At 41.3% G+C, this 13,401-nt stretch overlaps 1 protein-coding gene across 1 annotated transcript in view; it reads left to right on the forward strand.

Annotated features, from left to right (window-relative positions):
- The first annotated feature begins 386 nt into the window (after window positions 1-386).
- Window positions 387-13,401, forward strand: part of LOC131990887 (NLR family CARD domain-containing protein 3-like) — a 35,121-nt gene continuing 22,106 nt past the window's right edge. Inside the window, exons 1-4 of the mRNA XM_059356092.1 lie at window positions 387-420; window positions 1,246-3,049; window positions 3,139-3,312; window positions 3,605-3,766. Coding sequence (XP_059212075.1) covers window positions 387-420; window positions 1,246-3,049; window positions 3,139-3,312; window positions 3,605-3,766 — 2,174 coding nt within the window. The remainder of the gene's footprint in view (window positions 421-1,245; window positions 3,050-3,138; window positions 3,313-3,604; window positions 3,767-13,401) is intronic.

Consider the following 13,401-nt stretch of genomic DNA (forward strand, 5'->3'; position numbering starts at 1 on the left):
CTGGTCAGTCTGCTCAGCAGCATCAGACAGAGCTGGACTCTGTATTTATGGTTTGTACATGTAAAAGCACAGATACTGCTGCTAACTGAACTATGATTCTGGTCCATTTAGCACTTTTGAGACCAGCCGACTTTTTGATTTATTTTAGGATTCAACAGTTTAAATTGAAAATTCAACTTATTTTTCTATTTCAGCTGCTGGAGGAGAACATTGTCACTTTTGTGAAGAACGAGCTGAAGAAGATCCAGAGAGCCCTGAGTCCAGATTACCCAGAATGCTTAGAGAGTCAAAGGGAGGATGAGGACGTGTTGGATGGTGAGGATGAGGAGCAGAGGAGGAGCAGCAGAGATGCATTTCTGAAGATCACACTGAACTTCCTGAGGAGAATGAAGCAGGAGGAGCTGGCTGACCATCTGCAGAGCAGTAAGAGGATTTTAACAGATTTAATATGATGGAAACAAGAAATGGAACTGGAGTGATAGCTGTGATTAGGTGGAAGAGTTATTTGGCCAGGGGTGGAGGAGGAGTATAGGGTGTGGAGCAAGGACTGCCGTAGAATCTTGACATAAATGCAAGCTGTGACAGAGAGCCAGTGCAGTAAATAGAGATGAGAAAAGGTTCATGAGCTTGTGGAGGTTGAAAATAACCAGGTTCCTCACTGTCTGAGTTGGCTCCATAGCAGTATTGTGTATTCATGCTGACCTGCTCTCTAAGATCTGTGCCTCCACCTCAGACATTTACATGTAGGTCAGTCAGACAATTCACAATGAAATGTTAATGTCAACAGTAGAACAAGATTAACGTTTGGCATCAAGACTCCGACCGCATCCCTCCTCACAGGCAATTTACATGAATTGTTTAGGATTGATAAATATGTTTATTCCACCCCAAAACTGCATGGATCCGGAAACTAGTGCTATGTATATAGTTCTATATATATGTGGGCCTGGCACCATCTGTCATCATAAGGCCATTCTCCAGGAGGTCCTTGGCAATACAGGCACAGGACAGCAGGAACATTGACAGGCACAGGGAAAGCTGGGGGATTTTACAGCTTAATTAGACCGCTAAATTGAGAGGGTGCGTTTTAGTAAAGGATGTATGAGGAACATGAAGAACATTTAGAACATTTAGTCTGTCCTTTAGGTAATCTTATTGGATTTAAATGAAACATATAATATGAACAGACAAAATGTGGCGTAATTGATCCTCAATTGATTTCTTTTTGATGTTTTGTTATTTTAGGAACTCTTGTTTCACTGTGCCAGAGAAAAATAAAGTCCAATATTCAGAAGAAGTTCCAGTGTGTATTTGAGGGGATCTCTAAAGCAGGAAACCAGACCCTTCTGAATCAGATCTACACAGAGCTCTACATCACAGAGGGAGGGACTACAGTGGTCAATGATGAACATGAGGTCAGACAGATTGAAACAGCATCCAGGAGACCAGACAGACCAGAAACAACAATCAGACAAGAAGACATCTTTAAAGCCTCACCTGGAAGAGATGAACCAATCAGAACAGTGCTGACAAAGGGAGTGGCTGGCATTGGGAAAACAGTCTTAACACAGAAGTTCACTCTGGACTGGGCTGAAGACAAAACCAACCAGGACATCCACTTCACATTTCCATTCACTTTCAGAGAGCTGAATGTGCTGGAAGAGAAAAAGTTCAGCTTGGTGGAACTTGTCCATCACTTCTTTACTGAAACCAAGAAAGCAGGAATCTGCAGGTTTGAAGAGTTCCATGTTGTGTTGATCTTTGACGGTCTGGATGAGTGTCGACTTCCTCTGGACTTCCACAACACTGAGGTCCTGACTGATGTCACAGAGTCCACCTCAGTGGATGTGCTGCTGACAAACCTCATCAGGGGGAAACTGCTTCCCTCTGCTCGCCTCTGGATAACCACACGACCTGCAGCAGCCAATCAGATCCCTGTTGACTGTGTTGACCTGGTGACAGAGGTACGAGGGTTCACTGACCCACAGAAGGAGGAGTACTTCAGGAAGAGATTCAGAGATGAGGAGCAGGCCGGCAGAATCATCTCCCACATCAAGACATCACGAAGCCTCCACATCATGTGCCACATCCCAGTCTTCTGCTGGATCTCTGCTGGAGTTCTGGAGAAGCTGATGAAAACCAGAGAGGGAGGAGAGCTGCCCAAGACCCTGACTGAGATGTACATCCACTTCCTGGTGGTTCAGTCCAAACTGACGAACGTCAAGTATCATGGGAAATCTGAGAGAGATCCACACTGGAGCCCAGAGAGTAGGAAGATGATTGAGTCTCTGGGAAAACTGGCTTTTGATCAACTGCAGAAAGGAAACCTGATCTTCTATGACTCAGACCTAAAAGAGTGTGGCATCGATATCACAGCAGCCTCAGTGTACTCAGGAGTGTTCACACAGTTCTTTAGAGAGGAGAGAGGACTGTACCAGGACAAAGTGTTCTGCTTCGTCCATCTGAGTGTTCAGGAGTTTCTGGCTGCTCTTCATGTCCATCTGACCTTCATCAACTCTGGAGTTAATCTGATGGCAGAAGAACAAACAACCTCCCGACTATGCAAAGTCTTTAGAGACAAACCTGAACCAAAACATCTCTACCAGAGTGCTGTGGACAAGGCCTTACAGAGTCCAAATGGACACCTGGACTTGTTCCTCCGCTTCCTCCTGGGTCTTTCTCTGGAGACCAATCAAAGACTCCTACGAGGTCTGCTGACACAGACAGGAAGTAGCTCACAGACCAATCAGAAAACAACCAAGTACATCAAGAAGAAGATCAGCGAGGATCTGTCTGCAGAGAGAAGCATCAACCTGTTCCACTGTCTGAATGAACTGAATGATGGTTCTCTAGTGGAGGAGATCCAACAGTCCCTGAGATCAGGAAGTCTCTCCACAGATGAAATGTCTCCTGCTCAGTGGTCAGCTCTGGTCTTCATCTTACTGTCATCAGAAACAGATCTGGACGTGTTTGACCTGAAGAAATACTCTGCTTCAGAGGAGGCTCTTCTGAGGCTGCTGCCAGTGGTCAAAGCCTCCAACAAAGCTCTGTATGTTAATGTATGAATTGAACATTAACAGTATCAAACTGATGTGCAAGAACTAATTAGAAATGTTTTTTATTGCAAACTATTCTCAGATTGAGTGGCTGTAAGCTCTCAGAGAGAAGCTGTGAAGCTCTGTCCTCAGTTCTCAGCTCCCAGTCCTCTAGTCTAAGAGACCTGGACCTGAGTAACAACGACCTGCAGGATTCAGGAGTGAAGTTTCTCTCGGCTGGACTGAAGAGTCCACACTGTACACTGAAAACTCTCAGGTTAGAAAAGAGAATCATGTTTCCTTGTTGGTATGTTTTTTTCATTTTCCTTAATTCCTCTCAAATAATGTCTCACTGGTATCTGGTGATTCTAGCTAAAGATTATCTTCCATGACAACTTTCAAAGCAGCATAGTCAAACATAAATATGCCACAGAATAGGGACCCCAGGGAATTGCTGTTTATGGCTTCTATTTTTGGCCAGGGGTCAAGATCCCTCCAGGTTTAAATCTGCTTATCTCTCTCTCTCTGTGTGTGTGTGTGTGTGTGTGTGTGTGTGTGTGTGTGTGTAGACTTTCAGGCTGTATGATTACAGAGGAAGGCTGTTCTTCTCTGGCCTCCGCTCTGAGCTCCAACCCCTCCCATCTGAGAGAGCTGGACCTGAGCTACAATCATCCAGGAGACTCAGGAGAGATGCTGCTGGAGGATCCACGCTGCAGACTGGACACTTTCAGGTATGGACAGACAGACAGACAGACACTCTCAGGTAGACAGACAGACTGGACACTCTCAGGTATGGACAGCCAACAAGATTGTTCCCCGTCATGAATAATTCATAGAATGTATAGAGTCAGTGATTTATTGACAAAAGTAAGTCTTCAGAAGCTTACTGGTTAATGAGTGTTAATGGGGCTGGTTATGTATGGCAGGGCTGATGTATGTATGTATGTATGTATGATGAAAGTAGTAAGAAGTGAGGAGATGATGCACAGAGTCAGGTGGAGTGGTAAAAAAGTGGGGCAGAGACGCAGAATGCAGGACTTATGAAATCATATACTGGTCTGACTGTGTTTCTTCCTCCAGGGTGGACCATGGTGGAGAGCAGTGGTTAAAAACTGGTCTGAGGAAGTGTAAGTGTGAATCCAAATTCGATTAATGAGAACAAAACAGCATGCAATTTGTGCTTGAACAAAAAAAAAAGTTTGTGGTTGCCATACTCGTCATTCAAAGCTACTGAGAAGAGATGTATTCTATATTCTTATCTATTCTAAATTAAACTTATAACCCATCAGGTATGGCTGTTCATGAACTGCTGCTGTGTCTTGTTCTCCCCATCAGATGCCTGCAAGCTCACGCTGGACACAACAAACAAAAAGCTTAAACTGTCCGACAACAACAGGAAGCTGACAGTAGTACGATATGAGCAGCCATATCCTGATCATCAAGAGAGGTCTGACAGCTATCAGCTGATCTGCAAAGACCATGTGACTCCCGCTGCTACTGGGAGGTCGAGGTGAAAGGATGGGTTCACATTGCTGTCTCTTACAAAAGGGTCAGAAGGAGAAGGAATGATCACTCTTGGAGTCTGAAGTGCTGCAATGACCGTTACTCTGTCTGTCACAATAACAGAGAAACAGTCCTTCCTCTCTCCCCCTCCACCTCCTCATCCTCCTCCTCCTCTGGTAGAGTAGCAGTGTATGTGGACTGTCCTGCTGGCTCTCTGTCCTTCTACAGAGTCTCCTCTGACACACTGATCCACCTCCACACCTTCAACACCACATTCACTGAACCTCTTTATCCTGGGTTTGAGTTGTGTTCGTTTGACTCCTCAGTGTCTCTGTGTGAGCTGTAGAGAGAAGACTGGTCAAATTTGTTTTTTGTCCATGGAGCCTGGTAGTGAGCATAGATGGATGCAACGGCTAAAGTTTCGTCTTAGAAAGTACAGAAAAAATATTCTAAATCCATGCATTCATTATCCTTAACCGCTTATTCGCACTCGGGCCGCGGAGGGCTGGAGCCGATCCCAGCTGACATTGGGTGAGAGGCGAGGTTCACCCTGGACAGGTCACCAGACAATCACAGGGCTAACACATAAAGACAGACAATCACGCTTTCATACACTCCTACGGGCAATTTAGAGTCACCAATTAAATTACGTGCATGTTTTTGGATTGTGGGAGGAAGCCGGAGTACCAGAGTACCAGAGAACCCACGCTGACACTGGGAGAACATGCAAACTCCACACAGAAGAGCTGCAGGCTGGAGTCGAACCGGAGACCCTCTTGCTGTGATGCAAGAGTGCTAACCACTACACCACACCACACCACACCACACCGTGTAGCCCAAATATTTTAAATATGTCTCTAAATCAAGATAAGCCTTAATTGATCTCCAGAAGAGAAAAATATAAATATATACATGTAAATTAATTAAACTTGTTGCAAACAAATTTGTACATTGTAGCTGGGTTATGACATTGTTTAAATATATTGACTTGTATATACACATTACAAATTTGTAAAAGTATAAAATATATACATTTTAAATGATAATTTAATATTTTGTATATTAGACAACTGCAAATCACTGAATTATCTTTTTTCCATATTCCTCTTCTTACTGGATTCGTAAATTCATGTTTAAATGTATTATCTGCTGATACACCATTATTTGTACATTATCGTTTTGCACCTTATTGCAAATTATTATGATTATGTGTTTTAATGAATATGTTGTTTAATTGTAAAGGTTTGCAATAATTAAGTGTTTTCAAATTTAACAACATGTGTGTTAGTTGTTATCAATAGGCAGTACCCTTAATTCAGTTTCTATGAAATCTGAAGACCACTGGTGAAAGTTAAGTGAATGACATTAACAAAAAATAAAAAAATATGATATTGACATTCTAAAGCTATGCGTTATATGTTATGCAAAATGTGTGTGGAAAACTCATGTTCATTCATTTTTTTTAATTATTTTTTTTATTGAGGTTCAAGCAATCCACATATTATCCTTTACATATTTTGTGCAGAACCATTTATTTATTTATTTATTTTTTTACAACAAAACCAGGTTCTTCTAAGATATGTCAGAGTCACCCATGTTACATCATTTACTGAGGAACATTGAAGCTCAGATTGGTCCATAATATCTAAAACTGGTTGCCATACCCTTGTGAAAGCTCCCACGTTGTCATGAAGGGTATAAGTCAGTTTTATCCAATGAGGATCTATGCTCATTACCTCCTTGTACCAATCCTCCAGTGTAGGAATGTCCTTATGAATCCAGAACTTGAGAATAGTTTTTCTTGCCATATACAAGAGTATTCTGATGAGTTTTGCGTTCTGCCTTGTGCTCAGCACCTTGGCTGCTAAGACACACCGAAGAGGTGATAAGTCCAAGTTATGCCCAATCAAAGTTTCCAGCTCTTTCTTCACCTTATTCCAAAACACTTGTATCTTCGAGCATTTCCAAAACATGTTTGCATGAGTATCAATTTCTCTATCATACTTGTTACAGTTAGAGGAACTGAGACCAAGCCTGCCTCTCAACAAAGGTGCATAATGGAGCCTATGTAATATTTTAGATTGTCTTTCTCTATCATTATTGCAACTCAGGATGGTTAATGTGTTTTTTATGATTGTTGTCCAAGTATCCTCATCTATCTGACATTCTAAATCAATTTGCCACTGTCTTCGTATATGGTCGGTGGAATAGTTTGAGTTTACAACAAAGGCTTCATACATACAAGAAATAAATCTTTTTGGCAGAGGTTGAATAAGTAAGTTTTCAAAGAAGGATGAGCTGGAGGTCTGCAAATTCTTGCTGTGAACTTAACATCACTATGGGGCACATGTGAAGCTTCTTGGTAACTAACCTAACTTTCCCCCTTCTAAATACCTAGCAAATCACTAGTAGGATGAGACAGAGCTCTCCAGATTGTATGCTATACTAACCTCCCTGGGACAGCAAGAGGTCGCCAATTTCTGCACAACAGTATAAAGAGAATTTTTTTTTAAAAGGAAAAAAAAGGAAAAGGAAAGAGAGAGGGGGGTGGTTCACAAAGCACTTATTATTTATCCACCCTCAGTTAGATAAAATAAAGTTGTTGTAGTATAAAGCATACGGTGATATGAAAGCGACTGGTTTATCTCTATTTCAAAATAAGACTGAAATAAAAATGACTATAGCTCTCAGCTCGATATGGTACAGTTGATAAACCTGATCCATTACCCTCTCTTGTTTAGTATTTTAATTGTTCAGACCTTTTAATCAAATGTTAGCATCTTGGTTGTATATTATAATGCATTTGCCCATCATCTCTTTTCTCTTTGTATTTCCTCAACATACCTCTGTGCCTCAGCCACAGTTTTGAGAAGTTGCACCTTGTTGTCGTGTGAGACACATAGCGTAGCTGGAAACAGCATCCGATACTCACCCCCCAGTGTTTGGAGGGATTTTTTTACTTCTGTTAACTCGCGTCTTCTCTTCTCCACTGTAGGGGAAAAATCTTCGAAGAAATGGATGCGGCTCCCAGAGACAGTGATCTCACCCATGTTCCGTGCCTTTTGCATTATTCTCTGTTTATCCACAAAGTTGGAGACGGATGTGTATGATCCTTGGTCTGGTAGAGTGACACTGAGTGTAAGAAAAGTTGAACAGCTCTCATTTTCATACCACTGACTTCTGCTTTTGTTTTCATGATTAATAGGAACACTTACAGTAACAACTGTTTGTTACTTGGACTTTATCACTAAACCAGTTCATTAATATGAATGTATACCCAAAAACTAATAATCAGACTTTGTCTCATATCTTTTATTGAACAAAATATGCAAACATGACGTTGTTTTAGTGATTCTTGTTTAAGAGAAATAATGCATTATATAAAAAAGCAGAATGGTTACAAGAATAAGAATTGAAAGTGTTTTTAAAAGTCTATTTAACAAATTAAAAATGCATATTATGAATTATGGATGCTTTCTGACTTGCAATTTTAAAATAATGTTCTAATGTGGATTATTTATTCACATGATTCTCACGATGACTGGGGGTGATTTCACAACCAAAACTTTAGTAAGTTTTAATCGAACTCTGCTGGTTAAATCCTTTTTACAGTTTGTTCGGTAGGTTGTGAACGATCCAGTCATACTCTGCTAAATGCATTTCCTCTAATGTCCACTAGATGCTGCCCAAACAAAAGCATGGCTATATTGAAAAAAACTGGAACGCTGACAACTTCCTTCTGGAATATGATGAATCATGTTATTACACATTGTGTAATGTAGAAAAGAAATTAATCACACATTAAAAGTTGTAAAAGTAAGCTAGACACAAACCTAACAACTTTTTTTTAATTCAGGAAAGGCATCTCCTACCTCCCTTCAATTACCCTTCAAGACTTTAGTACAACTCACAGTAGGAAAGTTAAGTTTTTTCAAAGATGATGGTTTATTTATATCAGTAATGTTAGGAAACACATAAACAAAGCAAGCATATATTTTAATTTAAATTCATTGACAGCTGAACAGTTGGTTTGAGTCATTTCCATCTTTGTTTTCAGTTTCCTAGAAACTTGATGTGTGTGGTTATAACTTGTGTTTCTAATTATGTTGTCGTGAAAAACATTGGCTGGGTTAAGTTCACAGCAAAAGCTCTTTGTGAAAATCTATTGTGTTTTTGATGTACATTGCAGATGTCAGTAGTGCAGTGCTGATGGTGGATGTGGGTTTACAAAGTGCTGGTTTATGACACTGGAGAAACAGGTTTTTCCCGGTGTTTAGGTTTGGACAACAGTTGACAACAGAACATCACTTAAATTTGAAGTTCCAATTTATAAATAGATCCAAATCAGTGCAGGTCCAAAGCAGTGGCAGCAAGCATGGTAGTGCACATTATAAACTGTCTCCATTCTCTTCTCTTCAACTCTTTCTCCTACAATGAACACAGAGACACTGAGGAGTCCAGGGACAACATCAAAGACTCCACCCCAAACCCCAAGCCAAACCCAGGATAAAGAGGTTCAGTGAATGTGGTGTTGAAGGTGTGGAGGTGGATCAGTGAGTCAGAGGAGACTCTGTAGAAGGACAGAGAGCCAGCAGGACAGTCCACATACACTGCTACTCTACCAGAGGAGGAGGAGGACTGTAGGACTGTTTCTTTGTTGTTGTTCCAGACAGAATAACGACCATCAGCACAGTTTAGACTCCAGGACTGATTGTTTCTTCCAAACCTGCATACAGCACTGTCTCCACTCCGTCTGATTCCTCTGTAAGCCACGGCTACATCGACATTTCCTCTCCACTCAACCTCCCAGTAACAGCGACCAGTCAGTTCATCTCTGCACAGCAGCTGACAGCAGCTGTCGAATCTGTCTGCATGTTTCGGATAAGGCTGTTCTTTCTCTCCCACCAGAGTCACCTTCCTGTTGTTTTCAGACAGTTTGAGCTTTTTGTGTGCTGTGTTTGTGTCCACTTTGAGTTCACAGGCATCTGAACAAAACAATGGCAGCAGTTTATAATCTTCATAATCAATGTTTTACTTGTTGACATTTTGGTTAACATTAAATGTTAAATTGATATTTATTCAAATTTGGGATCAATCCACACTTACACTTCCTCAGACCAGGTTTTAACCACTGCTGTCCAACATGGTCCACCCTGGAGGAAGAAACACAGTCAGACCTATATATATTCTTCATGTGATGAATATGAAAGCGGGAACATGAAACAACCTTCACTCTAAATTAATTTATATCCAATCTAAGTCATTATTGCTTTTTCAACATCTAAAGCACATGTGTCAAACTGATCCAGGAAAGGGCCTAGTGGGTGCAAGTTTTCATTCCAACCAAGCAGGAGCACACATGACTCCACCCATCTAATCACCTGGGCTGTCTTCACTCGTTTGATTTGTCTGGATGGAACAAAAACCTGCAGCCACTTGGCCCTTTCCTGGATCAGTTTGACACATGTGGTCTAAAGCACATGTGTCAAACTGATCCAGGAACCAAACGAGTGAAGACAGCCCAGGTGATTAGATGGGTGGAGTCATGTGTGCTCCTGCTTGGTTGGAATGAAAACTTGCACCCACTAGGCCCTTTCCTGGATCAGTTTGACACCCCTGATCTAAAGTGTTTATCAGCTTTCTTGTTTGTCTGAACCTTTCTCTTGATCAAGATAATGTGATGTACTGTCAAGAAAACTTTCATAAGAATTACTTTTCAATGACACATGATTCGATCCACTCACAGGTAAGAATTACAGGCAGAATGGTTGCCCAACCCTTCTCACATGACACATTCATCATGTTATGAACTCTGTTGATTTATTGGTTAGCAGAGGATGAAATACTGAGGAGTAATGTGTTTCAGTGGTTGTCTCGTCTGTCCGTGCCTAAGAGTGTCTGTCTGTCGGTCCATACCTGAGAGTGTCTGTCTGTCCATACCTGAAACTGTCTGTCTGTCTGTCCATACCTGAGATTGCTGTCTGTCTGTCTGTCCATACCTGAGAGTGTCCAGTCTGCATCGTGGATCCTCCAGCAGCCTGACTCCTGAGTCTCCTGGATGATTGTAGCTCAGGTCCAACTCTTTCAAATGGGAGGGGTTTGACCTCAGAGCTGAGGCCAGAGAAGAACAGCCTTCCTCTGAGATCAGACAGCCTGACAGACTGGAATTTAAAAAACATTTTGCAGCAACAAATTACATTAACACGTAGACAGAAATCTGACATCTGAAAAGCATTTAAACGCCAATTATTTTATTTTTTTGAACCTGCTGACCTCTTACCTGAGACTTCCCAGTGTACAGCGAGCACTCCCAAGTCCAACAGAGAGCTGCTCCACTCCTAAATCCTGTAGGTCATTGTTACTCAGGTCCAGGTCTTTCAGACTAGAGGACTGGGAGCTGAGAATTGAGGACAGAACTTCACCGCTCCGCCTTGACAGTTTACACACACCCAGCCTTTAAAAAGATGCAAAATTTTTATAGTTAATGTGAATGATACATTTCCGTGTAAGGCCAATGGAATACATAATTAATCATAAAATAATAGAATTGTCAGGGGTAAATTCCTAATAAACCACAAAATATTATAGATTGTGAAAAACAGAAATGGATTTAAAAATATTTTATTTTAGGATATTGACTTTGACATGGGACTGTTATACTTGTGTCCTAACTCATCAGAGACCAACAGCTGGTCGTGCCCCTCAGCGTGAGATATGGATGCACAAAGAACCCTTTAGCATCTGTATGAGCAGAACTAGGCTTTCCATTATAGTTATATAAAGTTTTTTAAAGAGTGCAAAGGTCCATTTAGGTTTGGTGAAAGGGGTGGTGCTGAGGTCAAACAAACCCTGCTGTTTGATCCGGGAGACGAGGGTTTGTGCCCCAGATGAAATAAAAATTCAGTTTTGCTAATACTAGCCAAACACTAAATTTACATCTATACATAGATACATCGCATTCTACATTATGTTCTGTGTGACCTACATAACCAACATAATTGCGTCCAGTAATTCATTTAACCCTAAATCTGTTCTTTGATCTAACCTTAACCAAGTGGTGTTGGTGACTCAACCAAACTGTATGTTTCCTGTGAACAGACAAGTTTATTCTAAAAATCTATGCATAAAATGGCCAAGACAACCAAGATTACTTTGGTTGGTATCATGCCCCAACTTTAACCATATCTTTGAGGATGAATACCATGTCTAAGGAATAGTCTGGCAGAAGTGGCTTAGCAAGTCACTGTAAGGCACATGAATTATTAATAAAGGACTTCAACTTAAGCTATCATAATCTCCTGAGTCTTTCTTGTGTGAAGTCAGGCATCAACAAATTTTATCAACAGACATTAAACTCACATTACTAATCAGCTGTTTCATCTGACATGAAAGAATAACTAGAAGTTCTCCAGAGATATCTATTTCTCCTCTTTTTCTCCTGTTACTGACAGGCCCTTAACCAGCTTATGCAAACTCACTGATTCCCATTTTTTGAATGCCTAATTTAAAAAATCTAAATTTAATTAAACTTTAATGGAAAGATGGCTAATAAAGACTACTTGGGAATGCACATTCATATTGTTGATTTGAAATTTATATTCACAGTTAAAATTGAAGGATTTGCTGATGATTAAATTAAGATTTTCTTGCAATCAAGTTTAACTTGCAGTTGCTGAGGGTTGAGCTGTGTCAAGAAATTATGTTTAAAGTTTCCTTTTGTGTCCATATCTGATATGGGAAGGGCACGGAACAAGTGTCAGTATTTGACAAGTTGGGAGTGAGAATTTGTTGTATAAGCCAAACCTGAGAGTTTCCAGAGGACACTGTGGACATGCCAGTCCCGCAGAAAGCATTTTCACTCCTGAATCCTGCAGGTCATTGTTACTCAGGTCCAGGTCTCTCAAACTAGAGGACTGGGAACTGAGGACTGAGGAAAGAGCTTCACAGCTTCTCTCTGAGAGTTTACAGCCACTAAGCCTAAAGACAAATAAAAGGTGTCAGATATTAATTCTTATATAATTGTATATATATATTCAGTCGTTCATCCACTCACAGAGCTTTGTTGGAGGCTTTGACCACTGGCAGCAGCCTCAGAAGAGCCTCCTCTGAAGCAGAGTATTTCTTCAGGTCAAACACGTCCAGATCTGTTTCTGATGACAGTAAGATGAAGACCAGAGCTGACCACTGAGCAGGAGATAGTTTATCTGTGGAGAGACTTCCTGATCGCAGGGACTGTTGGATCTCCTCCACTAGAGAACGATCATTCAGTTCATTCAGACAGTGGAACAGGTTGATGCTTTTCTCTGCAGACAGATCCTCACTGATCTTTTTCTTGATGTACTTGGTTGTTTTCTGATTGGTCTGTGAGCTACTTCCTGACCGTGTCAGCAGACCTCGTAGGAGGTTCTGATTGGTCTCCAGAGAAAGACCCAGGAGGAAGCGGAGGAACAAGTCCAGGTGTCCATTTTGACTCTGTAAGGCCTTGTCCACAGCACTCTGGTAGAGATGTTTTGGTTTCAGTTTGTCTCTGTACATTTTCGACAGTCGGGAGGTTGTTTGTTCTTCTGCCATCAGATTGACTCCAGAGTTGATGAAGGTCAGATGGACATGAAGGGCAGCCAGAAACTCCTGAACACTCAGATGGACGAAGCAGAACACCCTGTCCTGGTACAGTCCTCTCTCCTCTCTAAAGACCTGTGTGAACACTCCTGAGTACTTTGAGGCTGCTGTGATATCAAAGCCACACTCTCTCAGGTCTGAGTCATAGAAGATCAGGTTTCCCTTCTCCAGTTGATCAAATGCCAGTTTTCCCAGAGACTCAATCATCTTCCTGCTCTCTGGACTCCACTGTGGATCTGTCTCA

The sequence above is a fragment of the Centropristis striata genome, chromosome 18 (genome assembly GCF_030273125.1).
Source record: "Centropristis striata isolate RG_2023a ecotype Rhode Island chromosome 18, C.striata_1.0, whole genome shotgun sequence".
NCBI classification, from domain to species: Eukaryota; Metazoa; Chordata; class Actinopteri; order Perciformes; family Serranidae; genus Centropristis; species Centropristis striata.